General features: G+C 33.4%; 1 protein-coding gene across 3 annotated transcripts in view; it reads right to left on the reverse strand.

The window, feature by feature from the left end:
* SCN3A (sodium voltage-gated channel alpha subunit 3) overlaps positions 1 to 19,654 on the reverse strand; it is a 107,917-nt gene that overhangs the window by 44,941 nt on the left and 43,322 nt on the right. For all 3 annotated transcript variants that reach the window (XM_069080794.1, XM_069080793.1, XM_069080795.1), the window contains 3 exons: positions 13,116 to 13,289; positions 11,539 to 11,895; positions 9,007 to 9,483 (listed from right to left, as the gene is read on the reverse strand). In XM_069080794.1, coding sequence (XP_068936895.1) covers positions 9,007 to 9,483; positions 11,539 to 11,895; positions 13,116 to 13,289 — 1,008 coding nt within the window. The remainder of the gene's footprint in view (positions 1 to 9,006; positions 9,484 to 11,538; positions 11,896 to 13,115; positions 13,290 to 19,654) is intronic.

Genomic DNA, 19,654 nt, shown 5'->3' on the forward strand with positions numbered 1-19,654 from the left:
GAGCACCAAACCAAGAATACATTTTGGGACTTATGTTCCTGCATTATTCCGGGTAAAATAATATTCATTTCTCTTTCATGAATTTATAACAGAGATCCCTTAAATGTTATAATCTGCAGTCTCTAACTTCTGTATTGGAAATTTAGATGCTTTTGTATTTTTTTTAATTTATTAATTTGTTTGTTTCCTTTTGCTTTTGTATTTTTATATCATTATCCATAAATATCATTGTAATAATAATTTTTAATCCCCATAGCCTATAAAAGTACCTTCAGAAATACAGGGTGGGGTGCATAATTACTCCTAATATAATTTTCAAAACTGTTGATTTATGTGACTTTCTTGTTTTAAAGTTTTGCTTTTATTATGAAGACAATTTCTTCTAAACTCTAATAATTAGATTATGCCACAAAAACCTTCAAGTTTCTGGAAATGTAGACCATTCTGTTTCTACTTTGAAAAGGACCAGTAAATTAAAGTCTAAAAGATCTTTAAAATAAGTTAAATTTGGTTGGATGATACTCATTTAACTATGATCAAACTTTCACTCTCATGAAGGATAGTTCCTCTTTAAGGCACATGCTGTAATAATCCTATCAACATAATTGGTCATCTAATTTTAAAGCAAAATACAGTTCAGTGATTGATAAACATGACACATAACTCATTCCTGAATGAAGAAACTAAAATAAGCCCATGTACTGAGAAACTCAGATTCCTCTGATGAAATGACTTTACCAAGTAATTGAAATAAATATAATTTCTGAAGTACTTGGAAAAGAGAAACAGGTAATAGGAAAATTAAGTATATCATGACAAAATGCAAGTTTGAACTAGTTGCGTTAGACTCTTTTTTTTAATCTTATGGTTAGATTTAGATTTTCATCCCTTGGAGACTTTAGTCTGGTCCTACAAAGAGATGATGACTTATATACTCTACAGATACATATTAAAAAGCATGTTATTTTTATTTTTAATTTTTTTAGGATGCAACATTCTCAAGGCCTGATTCAGCCATGGAAAACATGCCCAGCTCGAGCAGAAGCCCAGTGCAATGCTGTGGAAGCTGCGTACTGAACAAAGAACCATGTTCTCAACATCAAGATTCTAGTATGTGGAATAATCCAGAAAGTTAAATGTAAGAGGAATAGACTAATTCAAGATATACAGTGAATAAAATGGGCCACAAATACATAAAAAACAGATTTCTATAATATGTTGTCATATATAGGAATTACCCTTTATGATAAAATAACTCTTACTTTTTAACCAATTAAATGATAAAATTTAATAATACATAAGAGAGCAGTGGCCTACTTCCACTGAAATGCCTCGCAGTTCATTTATTTTCAATTAGGTACTAAATGTTTGAGTTTCATGAACTATCTTATGGTTCAAGAGACAAAATTAAAAGGAAAAGATTCAGCCATTACAGATTGTCTTGAGATAATGACATTACTCTTAAACCTTATGTGCTTTGTCTTGCAAATAGAAAAAAAAAAAACTTTTACACATATACTTCCAGTAGGGCCTTAGTCTGATCTTTTGGATTTGTTTATGCATATCTTGACTTTAAATATTGTCACATGCGGTATAGCCAGTGGTGGGTGGAGAGCTGCTTCCCTTCTGGCCCCAGGCAGTTAGACCAGAGATAAGCAAATAGCTTTCTTCACCACCTGTGGTCATTCTGACACTATGAAACACAGGAAGAAAACTACTGAAGCCAGGTCTCACCATCAGAGATTTCAAATATGCCTTCCTTCAGTGATCTTCTTTGAACTTATTTTCAGGTTAGGAAGCGATGGAGGTGATAGGCAAATAAAGCTTTTAAGGTTTTTTTAGCTGGCATTGCTGAGACCTGAAAACAGTGTGCACAGCACACTCCCTCAGCATTTTGAAGAGCAGGAGATATGAGCACAAAAAAAGCCGAGACGAAACATATGCTTGTGATATTCATCTTGTACACAGATACACACACTTTCATCCACACTGGTCTTTTTTTAGGCACAATAAATTGAAGATACTTGACAATTCCCTAGAGTGTTAGGTCATAAACATTTGTCATTCCAACTGTCATCTTTGCCCATGGATATGTTGTCTCCATATGAGTTTCTAGAAATGTAACTAGAAGAAATTGGGGCCACATAAGGAGAGGGTGAAAATTGGGGCTGGATGTGATTTTCGTAAATGACAAAATAAATAACTAAAAAATTCATGTGAAAAAGAGCAAAGGGTTTTTAGTGGACTAGAGTAAACAGCTCAATCTGAATCAATAGAATGACATGGCAGTCAAAAAAACTAATGATATTTTAGGATACATTAACACAGGCATAGGGCAACTAAGGGACTCCATAGTGCATAGAGTGAGTGCCAAGCCTGAATTCAGATACAGCCTAGCTGTGTCTGACCTTGGGCAAGTCACTGAACACCTTTCTTTACCTCAGTTCCCTCATCTGTAAAATGGGGATAATAGCACTTACCTCCCAGGACTGTTGAGGATCAAATGAGATCATTGTAAAGTGCCTAGCAAAGATCTGGCACATAGTAAGCACTATATAAATATCATCATCATCATCATCTCAAATAGGGAAGATTATACTCTTGCTATAGTTGGCCAGACCTCATCTGGACCATGATATTCAGTTTTGAGTACCCCATTTTTAGGAAGGATATTTGTAAGCCAGAGTTAATCTAGAGTCATGTGATACGGGTATCTATAGCAGGAAAATACTACTTATGTACAAAATAAAGCCTAAAGGAGACTCACTGGAGCTGTATGTAAGAAGGATGTTATGTTTTTTTTTTTTCTCAAAGGGAGAAACTAGGACCAATGAATAGAAATTACAGAGAGGTACATTACAGCTTGACCCAAAGACAAACTTTCTAATTATTAGCTTTGTCCAAAGTAGCATAGATGGCTTTTGAAAGAGGTGGGTGCCCTATCACTGGAATTCTCGTCAGGTTGATGCCAGATGATTATATTTCAAGGACAGTATGGAAGGGATTCATATTTAGATTTGTGTTAGCGATTAAGATGACCTCTGAGATCCCTTCCAACTCCGAGGTTTTGTCATCCTATGGTTCCTTATACTCTAAAAGGACTATAGGAAGCCCAAAACTCTGCACAGTACAGGCATAAGTCTTCAGATTTAGGCAGGCATTTCAGGGCTTCTAGAAATTTTTTTTATTCTGAAATTCAGAAGAAAAGGCCTTCTTGTTATAAGCATGTTATTTACATTCTAAAATGTTAAATTATTATCTCTTATGCTATTGAAAGGAATTATCATATATTCTATAGTGTGATTTTTCAAAATAAATATTCATCTCAAAAAAGTCAGCACTAAGTGAAAAAAAAAACATTGAATAAATCAACAGTCATTCTGTGTCCTCAGTCCCACACTACACCATTATTTTTGGATTTGTAACACAACATAGCAAACTCAATTATTACTGATTATAAGGAAAATAGAAATAGATTAATTCCACAGACAACCCTAATCTCTATTTTAGCAATTAACTTATATTTCCTTCCCTGAAATATTTTGCAATAGCAAGGACAGCATTCCATTGACATATGATTCAGAATCTCCCTCCCACTGCCTTCACTCTAGTGGAGATTCAAAAAAATAAAGCAGTTCAATGAATGAAAGATGAGCAACAGGCAGGAGGAACATTAGTCAAGAAAATAATCCAAGCATCTGAAAAATCCACAAGTATATAATTGACTTGGGAGTTGACTTTATTTACCAAATAATTAAAAACAACAAAGACCATAAAGTCCCCAAGCTCCATTTTGCCTCCTCAATTCTAAAGTACAGAATTTAGGAAGAAAATGTAGTGAAATTAATGTGATTCATGGAAGGGCTAAAACAAAAGGTGAGTGTAAAGCGCCAGATTACACAAAGGCTGATGATATTCTCCCAACCTCTTTTAATTATTCTAGCATGATCACCATTTCCTGTATAGCCAAAATATGATACTTACATTACTTTTCTGATATAACCATGTAACATGCCATTTACTACATAAAATTTCACGAAAGCCCAAGATATGTGGTGCCCAAATGAATACAGACTATGGCCCTTCAAATCTCAAAAACTCAGATTACCTCTCATTTCATAAAGTGTTTCCCAATATAAATGAAAACAAACTTGTTAATATTTGGAACATGTGGTTTGAGCGGACTGCAAATTACAAGACTAAGGCATACTGAATATGGCTGCTTAGTAACACCTACTAGGTCGTTACTGGTTCTGTTTTAGACATATTCCACTTAAAAGGGCTGAATCAAAAAAAGATAGTGGTTCCATTTTTGTAAAATAAAAGCAAAGAGATGGGAAGTACATGCTCTATTTATCCTCTTACCTGCATTACACTTAACATTCCTGTCTAGCTTAAATCTGTACTTTAAAGCCTACTTAGCATGCAGTCATTATTCTTAAGGATGGCATAGAATGTAGCTTAATAACCTCAGTAGCCAAATTGTGTATAATGTTGGGACTGCCCATCGTGGCTGACCAGCTATGATGTGAGTCACATGATTCAGCAGAGAGCAGCTGTGCATGTATCTACTGTTTTGCGATGAAGAAGGGAGGGACATAGCTGAGAAGCATGCAGGCCAATCAATATCCATTTTAAAAGTTATTATATATGTAGAACTTGCTTAGGTAACCTGGGTGAATGTGGTGGCACGTGCCTCTGTCTGGTTAATAAGCACCAGAGCTGCATTCTTGATTGTTCCAGCTCGATTTTACCCCTGTGAGAAGTAAGAATGGTAAGTAGTGAAGTTCATGATAGGATATTGCTAGATTTTCCTCTGGAAACTCTACTTCAAGTAAAATTTTAAAGAAAAGAAACATTTCACCTTTTTCATCCCCCTTTTATAGTCAGGGCAGTAAATGAAACCAACAAATTTTAAAGACCTAATGAGAAAATTCAGATTGGAACTTAGCCATCAGATTTATACTGAGCTAAAATACAAAGAAGATTAAAAACTGCCACTTTTAAATTTAATTTTTGATATCTCTTTCATTTCATTCTTACAAAACTTTGCTTATTCATATACCAACCAACTTAATTAAGTTGAGAAAATTATAACAAGGATTCATGTTTTTCCTCTAAGGTTTCAGGACTCATCTTTGCCTAGCTGCCCTATTAATTAGTTAAATTTTATTATTATTATTAATAATAATAAGTGAACATTAAACTTTTAAAATGCTTTCTAAACTTGTCATTATTGCCTCATCCAGTATGTTCCAAAGTTTCATTAGATGTGTCAACATTGGTATTCGAATTGTTTACTTAACCTAGAACCAAAAAGAATGATTTACTTTCTAAATCAGATCCAAGCATTCTTTGACTGTCTCAAAATCTTTAAAAAAAAAAAAAAGAATAGAATTTTTTTCTTTTATATACACATGACAGGTTTGAATAAAAAAGTAAATATTTAAAGGTTTGCCCTTTCTCTCTGGATAGAATTGAATTCATAAATGAGCAATTTCTGAGTATTTCAGGTCAAATGTGCATTTCATAGGGAAATAAATAAATCTCAGCAATCTAAGAACATTGTACTTTTTACTTTTGTGAAGGCGGACACTGGCTTTCCTTGAGCATGTTATCCTTACCACAAAAAAGTTCCCTTTCCAAAATACATCATTTCTATCAGTGACACCATCAATCTTTCAGTCTCCCAAGCTAGAAGTCTTGAATTCATATTTGAAACTTCCTTCTTCATTCCCTAGCTACATTTTGTAAATTCTTCAATTCTTCTTTGAAGATGTTTTTTTTTTCAGTTTTAAACTTTTCTTCTTAATTCCTAATGATACTTGATAAAGAATTCCAGGTATGAGAACTTTTTTCCCCTTCATTTCATACGATTACCTATAGTGAATATCTGATCGTTATTTCAAGGTATACTGATGTTCAGCACTAAAATCATTTTAAAATATTTCAATTGTGTTACTAATATCATTTGCTTTCCCACTAATTTTTCCACGTACATTGATGACCAATTAAACTATATTCTGCAGGTAGACTGAACTTATTCAGTGTCATCTTGAAAAAGTATAGAGTGGTATAAGAAAATCACAAGGTGTATGACATTATATAAATGGGAATGAATAGTGGACATGGGTTTGATGACAAGGGAATTACTGAATCCTACCACTGATACTCTACATAAACTATGGAAAGGTTTTATCTAAAGTGGGGTAGAATTCTATTGAGTAAACATAAAAATATCTGTGTACTTTAAACAGGCTTAGCTATATTCTAAGACTACACACATTTTTTCCCCAGAAAACTATTAAGGTATTTGCTCCACCTTCTAAGGTACTAATATAGCAGAAGCTTTTCCTAAAAACTGTTGCTACCTGTTTGGTTTTTAATTTGTGTATTTATTTTTAAAAGTTCCTTTTTGCCTTCTATTTCTAAATTTTGATGTTCTCTAAGACTTCGTCTTTAGTCTTCTTTTTACCAACTATAGTTTTTCCTTTGGTGTGCTAATTATTCATATATTTCATAGTTTGCATTATCAACTTTATGTTGATGAGTCATCAATATACATTTGCTGCCTTGATCTCTTATCCAAGTAATCCCACAATTCTACTTTACTGTGCCACAGATGTCACTTTAAACTCAACATATCTAAACTTGAAACTTATCTCTCCCCCAAAATTTGGGTCCTTCCTTAGCTTAAAGACACAATTTCAAGTGGTACTACCAAACTTAAAGTCTCTGGGGCTAGACATCTTGCAGTCATCTTTCTTCTCCTTCATCTCCTTTCTACTACAAAATCTAAGCTGTCTGTGAAATTTAACACTTTCTTTCAATTCCTATTGATAAGTACTCTAGCTCAGGTCCTCATCATGTCATTACTGGATTACTACAATAATTTCTTAGCTGGTCTCTGTGCTCCCAGTTTTTCTCTACTTTAACTCAACTTAACATATTTTTGTCAAGCTAACTTCCTACTGTACAATTTCCATCATATTTCTATTCTCAAGAACATATAAAGGTTCTATGTTGTGTACAATATCAGGTTCAAAGTCTTCTGCCTGGATTTCAAGGTCATCCATAATCTGATTTCACCACTCTTTTATACTAAGCGCCCTCTACTTCAGCAAGGTCAGTCTCATCATTGTCTTCCATACATATTATACTTTGTTTTGTCTGTATTTTTGCTTATGTTGCTCCTTCTTGAAATGAATTTCCTTTCCACTCTCATGTTATCTATGTCTTATCCATCCTTCAAGTCCCACCTTACCAATGAAGCATGTCCATACTAACACAGCTTGCACTGAACTATTTTCTCCCAATTTCTCTTGCCCTTAGAGTCAGTACCTGTACATTTAACACATTTTTCTATAATCATTTCACATGCATGAATTGGTTTTTTTTTTCCCTACCTAGATGGTAAGTTTCTTGAGAGCAGTGGAAACATCATATTCCTCTTTATCAACTAAGCCTAGGACTGTGCTTATCTATACTAAATAAATAATTTTGGATTGATATTTCTCTTTCTTTTTTTCTTTACTTTTTCAGAGAGAAAATTAGTCTTTAAGTATGAGCAAATACACTTAATTTCATTAAATAGACTTTAGAATGAGTTCTATAAGGATAGGAATAATCAAATAATTTTGTATAATGCTTTAAAGTTTACAAAACACTTTCACTTTAGCCTTGATGTGTTGGCAACTGTGAGATTTCTACAAAATGACTAGGAGAGTATGATAGAGTTGTAAATTGGTTACTCATTGTGGTAGGGATTCAGATGTTATGTAATTTGGGATAAAAATCCTATATTCATACTAAAAAAAAGTCTGGCCCCAAAATAGAATTAGACAGCATCATGGATCTGATTACTATGCTGGCAATACTAAGCCTACATAGCAAATCTTCTAGTGTTATGACATTTTCTATTGGCATGCTAGTGTGTCTTGAAGAAGGATTTGAAGAATTTATAATAACCTCTAATCCTTGTCCACACAACAAACATTGAAGTGCAGCATTGGCAGAATTAATTGTACTATCAATTGGTCCTACCATGGAAGATATTGTGTATTCTGAATATCCATGTTTGAAATTTGCAGTAAAAAGGCAAGAACATACTTATATATGTATGAAATAAAGAATTAAGTTGGTTTTAATTATCAATCCCAGACTAGTACTTTGAAATTTCAGAGTTCTGATTTCTTCTTCTAATTGGTAAAAGACAAATAACATCACAATTTCTATTTTTTCTTAATAATTAAAGCATCACGATATATACATATACATATACTTGTCATGTCTAAAGACAAAACCCCAACTTCCTACATATAAAATGCTGTGTGTCATGAATGCCATGAACAATTTTTTAGAACTAGTAGCAAGAAGGGAAGACAAATTCATTCCAATATTCTTTTCTACTTGATTTAAAACATCAGCTTATTTATCCTGTAAACATTGCACTTACTCAATACCCCATCCACTTTCTAAATATGTGCAGACAGTAAAATTTTAGCTAGTTATCAAATTATCATAAATTATATCCATGATTTATTTATGTAGGTTCAGATGTATATGTATAACAATATTAAAATAATCATTTCTACCAAATATATACCATAAGTGACATATTGTACATCATTAAGTACATACTTGGAGTAACTGAAATATAATTACATAGACTTTCCCAAAGAAGAAATGTTGCAGTGCCATGGCTGTATGGGGGACAGCCATTTTTGGAAGACCCCAAGGAGTTGATTGGAAAGATCTTTTTTAACACAGAATTTAAATTTAAAAAAAAAAACATTTTTTTTGAGAAAATTAATTTGTAGGTCTCTCAGAGACATCACTTTACTCTGGAAAATTGTATGGTTTCCTAAAATTGGGTTCAATGCTATGTGGTTTATACACTTATTAGAATTAAAACATCTAATACCCTATTCATATATAATTAAGGAACATTAAATAAGTATATCACTATCAGAAGTTGTACAAATTACAACTTTAAAAAATTCATACCTCTTTGCTTTCTTCCAGTTCTGACTCACTGCTGAAATCTTCAGTATTTAAGTTTTCAAAATCAGATTCACCAACTGCAATTGGTACTGTTACAGTAAGGCTGGGGTTGTTTATGAATGACATGTAATCATTTTCATCAATTATATATTTTTCCACACTGCTTCCTGTACCTACACCACTGGTAGTTCCATTACCATCTTTAAGATAATTAAGGTCTTTGCTTATTTCAACTGGAGTATTATTGGAAATGCAGCTTTCTATCTTATTGCCTTCAAGGACTTTGATTTCTATAGCTTTTGGCTTTCCAACAAAGGTTTTTTGGAAACATTCCCGAATTTCTTTTTTCACATAATCTATCCCCTTCTGCATTCTCCCCACAGCAATCTGGAGATTGTTCATTTCATTATCATCATCTGTAGCAGCAAGGTTGTCTGAACTAAATGAGCTCAGCAGCAAGGCCAGAAACAGATTCAGTACCTAAAGGAAAATAGGAGATAAATGTAATTTCATTAATTTTTACATATGTTTTAAATCTTCAAACACTAGAGTCTCCAAATAATTAAAATTCAGTATAAAGTACGGGGATAATGGAGAGGTATATGGTGGTTATGAATAGGCTGCAACACATAACAAATTAGGAATTATGAAAATCTGTCCTAAGGGATATTATTAAAGAAATATATGACTACAAGAAAAGATGGGCCAGGCATGTTGTGAGAACAAGATACAAGCAGTAAAATAAAGCATTAAAATGGGTAAGCTCTTAGATCCTACACCTAATACTAAAACAAAACAAAAATTAATCTATTCTGCTTGTCACCAAAAAGATAATGAAACATTACAAACTTCCCACCCATCCTCTTCTCCCCCCCCCGCCCCCGCAACCAATTAAAGCATTACTGGTTTTATATAGATCAAACATTAGATAACACTCATGGTAAGGCAGAATATCCAGCAAATAGATTATAGTTCTGTTGACCTTTTATACTTAAATTCAAACTATGGTAAATATTGGTATTAGCTAGTACTTCCATGACATATAAAAGCCTCTGTTTTGTCCCTCTTTCCCCCAAGCCAGAAGGAGGAGTTTTTCTACTTTACTGATTTTAGCTTCCCCCTTTCATTGCCTTTCACAAGGATGCTCCTAGCCTAATTGTTAAACAATGTGTAACAACCAGAGTTTGGCCACTCTTAGTGACTTCAAATGTAGGCTGCCTCAAATAAAAACTGCTTCAGATAAAGGGCTGTTAGAATAGAGCAGAATATTTTAAACAAAAATTTCCAAAGAGCAAATTGTACATTTGCATAAGTCTTTAACTGGTCTCATCATAAAAAATACTTTGTAATTTGTGTGTGCATGTAATTTAAAAGAGAAGTATATGCAGATACTTTGAACCATAATTGTGTATATAAATTGCTTTTGTCTCTTATCTTTTCCACCAATAGAATATGATATGAGATCAGAATCTAACTGAAATTCCAGCAACAGCAGCAGGGAATGTGGAAGCAATTAAATGATAAACTAATAAACTATGATTGATACAGGTTGTAGTTTACTGTTGCTGACGTAAAGGGAAATTTCTTTAGAGATTTTTCTGTGGCATAAGGTGTCTCCATAAATTCATTATCTATGTGGTAAGCACACACATGTGGGAGGTTAAAGCCCTAGTTTGCCTCCTAGCTCTCTTCTAGATTCTCTTCTTAACCTAAAGCCCCTCAATTTTGCAATGTGAAAAGAATAATTTTATAAATACATACATATGCCGATATGTGTAGATATATATATATATACATATCTATCATATCACTGCCACAGTACCTTCAAGAATGCAAATGCTTCAGTTTCTTCTAAGAGGGCAATCTAAACCAATACCAACAAGAGCTGCTTTTGATTCATTCAAAGACAACTGAGACATTTTAACATTAAGCAGCATAAAACCACAGTTCATAGACTTGTACTCAGTTATCTCCTGTTAGGACATAGCTCAAAATGAGCTGAGGCTTAGAAACTGCCTACAAATTCGGGAAATCTAGACAATTTCTACAACTTAGATTCAAGTCCTTAGTTTCCTTTTTCCCCTTTCTAGGTAATTCAAACTGAGAACATGAGGGAAAGCACTATACCTTATTCCTGTTTATGTCTTTTCACTCATAAGACTTACCACAATGTTTTTTTGATTAATAGGGATGCAATAAATATTTGTTTAAGGAATGAATTATTCAGCAAAAGAATTCAGTAAACTCAGGAATTACTCTGTAATTTTTTGAGTTTTTATCTAAAGTATATCATATTTAGGCCTGATTTTAATATGAGTAAAATAAAACAGAATCAGAGTTCCAATTCTCTCAATAGTTTGAGTCACGTGACATGCCTCCTCATTTTTGAAGAATATTATTGGGGTATAAAGACATAATAAATTGTAGAAATACTTCTGTCAGAACTGGATATTTCATATATATATACATATATATATGAATATGTATATAATTTATGACAAATATATCTTTGAATCATTTGGAATGAAAACATACCACTAGGTTCCCAATCACCATGACCAACATGAAAACAATAAGGCACATGGTTTGGCCCGCCACCTCCATACAGTCCCACATGGTCTCTATCCATTCTCCACACAGCACCCGGAACACAATGAGGAAGGAATGGAAGAAGTCATGCATATGCCAGCGTGGCAGTGTGCAATCAGTGTTGATCTTGCAGACACATTCTTTGTAGCTCTTGCCAAAGAGCTGCATGCCAACCACAGCAAAAATGAAGACAATGATGGCCAACACCAACGTCAGGTTTCCCAGAGCCCCTACTGAGTTGCCAATGATCTTTATCAGCATGTTCAGTGTTGGCCAAGATTTTGCCAACTTGAAAACCCGGAGCTGGAAACAAGGGGAAAGATGCTTTCAGTATTAATCATAATGAACGTTTGGAAGTTTTTTATTTTGTCTGAAATGTTGTAGGTACACCTCTAAAAGATGGTGAAAGGCAGTGTATGCTAGGCCAATTTTGTATTGATAATTAAATAGAAAATTCATTATATTGGTACCCCAAACTAAGAAATTATGTTATAAAAGTATTCATGTTGCATAATTTCATATTACATGAAATTCCTGTAAAATAGTAAAGAAAGAATAAATATTTAGCTAATGATAATGAAACCAAAATAGTTGAAGCACTTAGCTTGCCAGAGTAGTGAATTAAATAGAAAGCTGGCCTAAAAACCAAGAATTATGCATGACCCTTGCCAAGCAATTTCATTTTTCCATTCTCTAGGCCAAACTTTAGATTCAGTCAAAAGGCTGCACTTAAGGATCTGGAAGGCCACATGTGGCCTCAAGGCTGCAGGTTCCCTACCCCTACTCTAGGCAATTTTCTAAGACTATAAACTAAAGAGAAAGTACTAACTTTCATGAGTAAAGGGTGTTCCTCACGTGAGAGTTTTCTGTACCAATGAAAATCACAGATGAAGTCCCTATCCTAACCTTACAAAAGAGAATAGTTAAAACTTTGTTAAAGGATTACTAATGAATTTAGGTAACTAAAACTCCCTATAGTTTAGGGAAGAAAAATGAACTTAATTTCTAAAAAGTTATTTTCAAACTATTTTTAAATTAAATGAGGAAAAAAAAGTTGATATTTTTTAAGACAAAATATCTTTTCCCTCAAATTTTCCAATCATAATATCAGTATAGATTTTGCTAAATATTTATTGAAAACTCACACTAAAATTTTTGTAAAATTTTAGTTCGTGGTAGTTAATTGTTTAGATTAATGAATGAGCTGTAAGTTTAATTATATGAAACATAAAACAACAAAAATGGACTATTTGCTAAATGTTTTTTTCACGTTTCAAAAGCACATTTACTAGTCCTTTAAAGATATCTATAGAATGTTATCATTTTGTTGTAAATACCAACAAATCTCTTGGTTCTTGGAGCATAGGCATTCATATCTAACTAAGCCTTTAATGGACATTTCATCACCTCACATATTACTACTTCTTGAAAGTTCCTGATCATAGAAACATATGATGAATACAGTTTAAAATAAACTTCAGAATAAAAAACACAGAATATAAAGTTAGTGATTCTGCAGCTACCAGTCTAAATGATCGGAGAACTGACAATCCTTCCACGTTGGCCAGGCCGAGCTCCATTAAACTAAGGCTGACAATAATGCCATCAAAGATATTCCAACCCTCTTGGAAATAATAATATGGATCCATGGCAATTATCTTGAGAACCATTTCAGCTGTGAAGATTCCAGTAAATACCTAATGTAAAATATAAATGATTACTCTCACAACATTAAAAAATTCACTTACAATTATTTACAATCCAAAGATTAAAAAAAGTAATATTATGGTAGCTCTTAATATTACTCTACATTAGAAAATAATTTAATGGTGGTACATGTCTATGAAAGTTTAGGAAATTTTAAAAAATGTATCTTAAATCATTGAACTATTTCTCCAATTATAAAACAATTTATATTTTAGATTGTACCAGCAAGTGCCAATTTTGTTTTTTATTTCATCATACCCAGTTTCTAAACTGTGCCTGAATGATTTCTGAAATACTGAAGTAATGAAATCCTTTCCCCTTCCATCATCACCTTTTTAATTGCCAAATCATATTTATTTTAGTTTCACTTTTTTGAAAGGAATAATAATATATCCTTTATTTTGGAAAAAATCAATCACTTTTATTAATGTTGATAACGCAAAAAAAATTATCATCAAATGATAGAATGATAATTCCTCGTAATATTTTTTGGCTTAAGGCATATAGCATTCTGATTGTAAAATTACAAGCATTCCCTAAACAATAAGAACATGTTTTCACAAATGTTGTAAATTAGTGACCTCTGGGTGCATGCATGCCTTTAGATTAATGTTAATGGATACACAGAGCAAGGAACCAAAGATTTAATTAAAATCATTGAAAAAAATCCTTAGCATTCAAATACCCCTAATTAAGATTAATGAGTTATCTGAGTAAGTAGCTAAAATACTCATTGGAACAAAAAAAGAAAACAATGAAACAAGTTCAAAGTTTGTGTTAGCTGAAAAAGAGGTTAAAATGACCAAGAAGAGGCCTATCAAATTATACTTCCAGAAAATTGTGAAACAAATCACATTAACTTGGAGTAGTTGAAGACTGTATTTTAAAGAGGTACAGTCAAGCTTACCATCTGTTTAGTTGTCTACTGTGCTTTAAAGGAACATTGTAAAAGTGAATAAGCTCCAAAACATGTCGTCTCCTAAAGTACAACTTTAATACAAAGAAAATAATCAGCCTTTCTAAATGTGTCAATGTTGATAAAACCCTAAATTTCCCAAACTACAAAGAAGTGCTAGACATAGGTGAATTCAATGATTGTCATATGAAATGATGTTGCCCATTTGCCAAAACACGGGAATATTTTACTTTTTGAAAACTTACATATATATATATATATATATATATATATATATACACACATACACATATACAAATATAAATCTAATTTATTTAATGCATATATGATGAAGGTAGTCTTCATTTTCAACAGAATTCTTTACTTTTGAAGAAAAACTTCATCATAGGATCCCTTAAATATGTGATTGTCTCTAATATTTGTGCAATATTATTTTAAGTAAACATTTTATATGGTAATAATTATAATGAAATAATAATAGCCAGTATTTATATAGTACTTACTATGTGTAAGGCTAAGTACTAACATGCTAAGCATTTTATAAATGCTTAATAATATTTTAGAAATATTATCTCATTTTATCTTCAGAACAACCACAGGAGATAGATACTTCTCTTATCCCTAGTTTACAGTTGAGAAAACTGAAGGAAACATGTATGACTTGCCCAAGGTCACATTGGTAGAAGGTATCTGGGATGAGAATAAACTCAGGTCTTCCTACTTCAGGTCCAGCACTCTATCCACAGGACCACCTAATTACCTCAGTACTAACCCAGTACTTTTCAGGAATAAGCCTATTATATAAGATAACAATGATAGATAATAAATAAATAATAGATGGATGAATGAATGGATGGATGGAAAAAAAAGACATCTATAATAGAAATATACTTCAGATAAAATGACCAAGAAAACTATTATGAATCCTGGTTGCTAGTCTACAAACCTCTGCTTATGACTAAAGGAAAAAATATAAGGTAATATTTTTCAAATTTTTTTATTACTAATTCAAGCACTATAGCAGTTATATAAATGTTTTAAAAATGTACTTTTTTCATCTGAAGTGTTCTATAAGTATTATAATAGCTTTACAAAAGCAGCTTATTGCTCTAAAATTGTTCAAGTTAAAATCTATTCTTATTACATTGGTATTGGGAATAAGATTTATTATAGAGAGTAGAAAATATCATTCTTCTAATATATAGTTAAAAATTCTTCTCACTTGAAGAACTGAAAAAGAGTGAGTTTCTTTTTTACTCATTTTCCTGTAGGTTTAGTTATCTCTGTCAGACAAGAGTTCCCAAAAAGTAACTTCCATTGCAGATGAGTGTATTCCAGCATTGTGATTATGGCTACTGAGACTGCTGGTTTTGGACACCTGCTAGCTCAGACACTTATTAAGTGTGACTTATTTAGTTTTTTATTGTTTTTTTTTTTAGTTTTCTGAGTTATTTAGTTTTTCTTCACCTCAGAGTCCACAAATGTAAAATGTTAATAATAATACTTGAACTACCTAAAAATACTGTTCATGAAGAAGGTGATTTGCAAACCTTAAGGCTATATATAAATGTCTTCTTATTGTTGTAAAGTTGGGGATGGGAGGGTACTTTGATTAGGAGAATGCTGTTCAGTTTGATAAGCATCCCCCTTTCCATTAACTTGATGGGATTGCAAGACCTTAATAAGAAGAGAGTACCTCCTACAGAGTAAGATAGGTACCTTTGTTCCCGTTACTGAGAGACATGCCCCTAGATCTTGCTAAAAGTACACAGGGAACTCCCCTAATTGATCCACAATGATTTATTTAGTTGATTCAAGATGTTTGTCGTCAGGGTGGTGGAACTCAACTCTTGTCAGCGCAACCTCTCTTCTCTCCCAGTATTGAGTTGTTAAAAGCTTTGCTCTCCTAAAACCCCTTTTCCCTTAGACTTCTGGTCCAAAGTGCCACAAGAAAAGGATTTCTCCTATCTCCTTTCTCTCTCCCTCATTACCCCCCCCCCCACACACACACACACAATAGCAATGCGAACTGTTTTGGTAAATATTCCTTTTTCATGAACAAAAGTGACCTCCCCATAGTAGTGGGAAACATGTACTTGCCCAGACAAACCTGGGACTGAGTTCTCGACCTCCTAATTCCTGGCTGCCTTTTTCTGTTTCTTTTTCCTTTGTACAAGCCAGTTCCTAGTGATCTGAAAAATGGAAATTTTCAAGCTCAAGGCTTAACTGATGGATAATCCTGATTGGAAGAGTTCCTGAGTTTGACATTTATGTACCAGCTATCCAGAGGTAAAAGGTTTTACAACATAATGTTTTTTAGAAGAAAAAAAGAACCATTGATAAGAGAATCCTGCAGATGAAGGACTAAATAAAGCCTAGCTGAGGAGATCTGGACCATGCCAGTCCTCCATGATAACAGCTGTCACTAGCATGGACAGTACAGAATTGAGGTTAATGGGAAATAACTAAGCAGCCTTATCACAAAGGATATTTACCTTCCAGGATATTATAGTAAATATAATGGGTTAAGTAGTTCTTGTTTCTTCTTTCCACATTTTAAATGTACTTGTTCAGGAATGCCTTTGAGTCCACTGCATCATATGTATTTTATGAGGTAGAGGAAATAAAAAGTTCTTCTATATCAGATGACCATATTCTGTGTGGAGTACTTTTGAGGAAGTAGAGCCTGTTACTCACTTTTGGCAAAACACTAAATGGGAGCCATACCTAACCTTCATTATAGAGATTCCCTTGGAGTTTTATGGTCTATATGGGGCCAGAGTCCCTTGTAGTAAAACCCCTGGGCCACAAGGTACACATACTAGTTCATAAATATACATCCATAATTTCAATGTTTGATTTCCCAGAAACATTAGAAAACCTTTTCAAAATACCTTCTACATTAGAGAAATATTTTTCTATATTGCTTAATCTATCAATCAGTTAATCACCAAACATTTATTAAGCCTTTATTATATGCCAGGCACTATGCTAAGTGCTGGCAATACAAAGAGGTGAATACTAGCATCTGTCTTCAAAGATCTCACACTCTTTATTGTAAATAATCTGAAAGAATTTATAGTTTTATTTATGTGTTGTTAAAATTGAATTTTGAATCTACATGGTATAAAACATTAATATGGAAACTTGTGTGACTAAATTCTTTCTAGGGGAAAGAAAAAAAAGAAGTAGGGAGAAAGCACTAGCATTTCTTTATAGGCAGAACTCAGCTTAGAGAGGTCTTTAAAGCTATGTGACAATAGCCAGTGTGGACTTTATTTTCATATTGCAGTAGAAAGGAAATTAGAACTCTAATAGAAACTTCTCGTTAAATGTTATCCTGCTTTCTGAAAGCAAAGATTACTGCTGTAAGATGTGGTCCTGACAATATAATGCTGTCTAAAATTCAAAAAGAATTGCTTAGCAAGCAGGATTCAGTTGAAAGGGCAATATTTATAATTATTGCATTTGTACAAAGGTGTTGGAGAGGTTTAAGCATTAACATAAACATCAAAGTTGACTTAAGAAGAAAATAATAGGTTCCACAATACTATATGAAATATTTATAATGATTCCACTTCATTTTTAACATTGGTCTGAGAATCAGGGAATCTGGGCTCTGCTGCTAATGAGATTGTATAACCTTGAGCAAGTCACCCAACTTCCCTGATTCCCCAGTTCTTTCATTTGTAAAAAGGAGTTGAACAACATAATCTCAGAGTTTCCTCTCAGGTCATCAATTCTGTAGTTTATAAGAGAGATTTCTTTGAAGCTTTAAGGGAAACACTAAATAGTAGAATCCAGATAACAACAGCCTGAAAATTGATCCAAATCTAATGGAATAGGGATAATGGTAGAGTCCTGTGAATAGGTTCAAAACATCAACTGCCCATGTACAAGACGGATGTGAGGTGAATAATAGACCACGGGTCATGTGAAAAAGACCTTAGGATTTTAGTTAATTATGAACTCAACATCAGTCAGTATAATATGACTATAAAAGGCTGGTGTGCTCTTGGACTACATTAGGAAAAGCCTAGGGTCTGAATAAGAGAAAAAATTATTTATGGGGTGGCTAGGTAGCACAGTGAGCACCAGACCCAGAGTCAGGAGAACCTGAGTTCAGATCAGGCCTCAGACAACACACACACACACACACACACACACACACACACACACAAACTAGCCGTGTAACCTTGGGCAAGTTATTTAATCCCAATTGCCCTCCAAAAGGCAAAAAAAAAAAAAGAGAGAGAGAGAGAGAGAAGAAATTATCCCACTGCATCGTGTCCAAGGCAAAACATATTGGGAGAATTGTTTTTGTTATAAGCACAAATTTTAGGAAGGACATTGACAGTCTTTTATATTTGGAGGAGGTCAACCAGTTCTGTTTAGGGACTCCAAACAATGGATAACAGCAGGGAATAGGGCTGGAAAGGTAGACTGTGTTAGTCTTAAAAACCAATCAAAAGAGTCTGGACTTGTTACAATAGGAAATTAATTTTGGTTTTAAATAGAGAAGTGATAGGGTACAGGTGGATAGGGTAGGGATATTGCTGTAGAAGTGGTATGTAAAATGAAATGGATGGGAGAAAGTTTGAATCTGAGAGAAATTTTGAAAAAAAAAAGAACATGACAAAATTGGTACCAAAATGGATATGAGAAATGAAATAAAGGGAAGAATTAAAGATGACTCCAAAGCTTCTGGTACCTCTGAATAAAATGGACTTGTTAGGAAGGAGTGTTTGAGGGAGAGAATAATGAGTTCAATTTTTGACCTATTAGATTTAATATTATGTTAAGCAATTGACCTGGAGGTGTAGACTATTAAAAATTTGGGACTAGAAAGCCATGAGCATAGATAAGCTCACAGATGAGTTGAGTATAGAAAAAGAAAATCACTGAATCAGGGATAGAGCTTTAGGGGAGCGCTACATTTTAGGATGGGAGGAAAAAGAGAAGGAGGCAAAACAAATAAAAGGGTTGAAATAAATGAGTAGGGGTCATAAAAGAAGGAAGAGATTCAGCAAATTCTAGTGTCTCGGAAGCCTAAGAAGAGTTAATTAACCCTGTTACTGTTCAGGGCTCCTGTTATCAGATAGTTTTGATATTTAAAACTCCACAAGTTTTATATGTCTCCTTTACCACTCCCAGCATCATCACCCTATGTAGACTCTCCTAATTTCATGCTTAGACTATTACAATGACCTTCTACTTGGTCTCTGTGCTATAAATCTTTCCCCATTCTACTCTATCTTGCACTCAGCTGAAATCCAAGGTCTTCCTCTTATCTCCATTATCAAATACAGAATCCTGAGTCTGGTTTTTAAAACCCATTGAAATCTGGCCCTTTTTTTTATCTTTTTAGTCTTCTTAAATTTTACTCCCCTCTATGTACCCTACAGCAACACTGGCTTTTTTGCTATTCCTTGCAAATAA

This window comes from Petaurus breviceps, unplaced genomic scaffold, assembly GCF_028583685.1.
Source record: "Petaurus breviceps papuanus isolate PSGF00001 unplaced genomic scaffold, PetGlider_PUasm1.0 91133, whole genome shotgun sequence".
Lineage (NCBI taxonomy): Eukaryota > Metazoa > Chordata > Mammalia > Diprotodontia > Petauridae > Petaurus > Petaurus breviceps.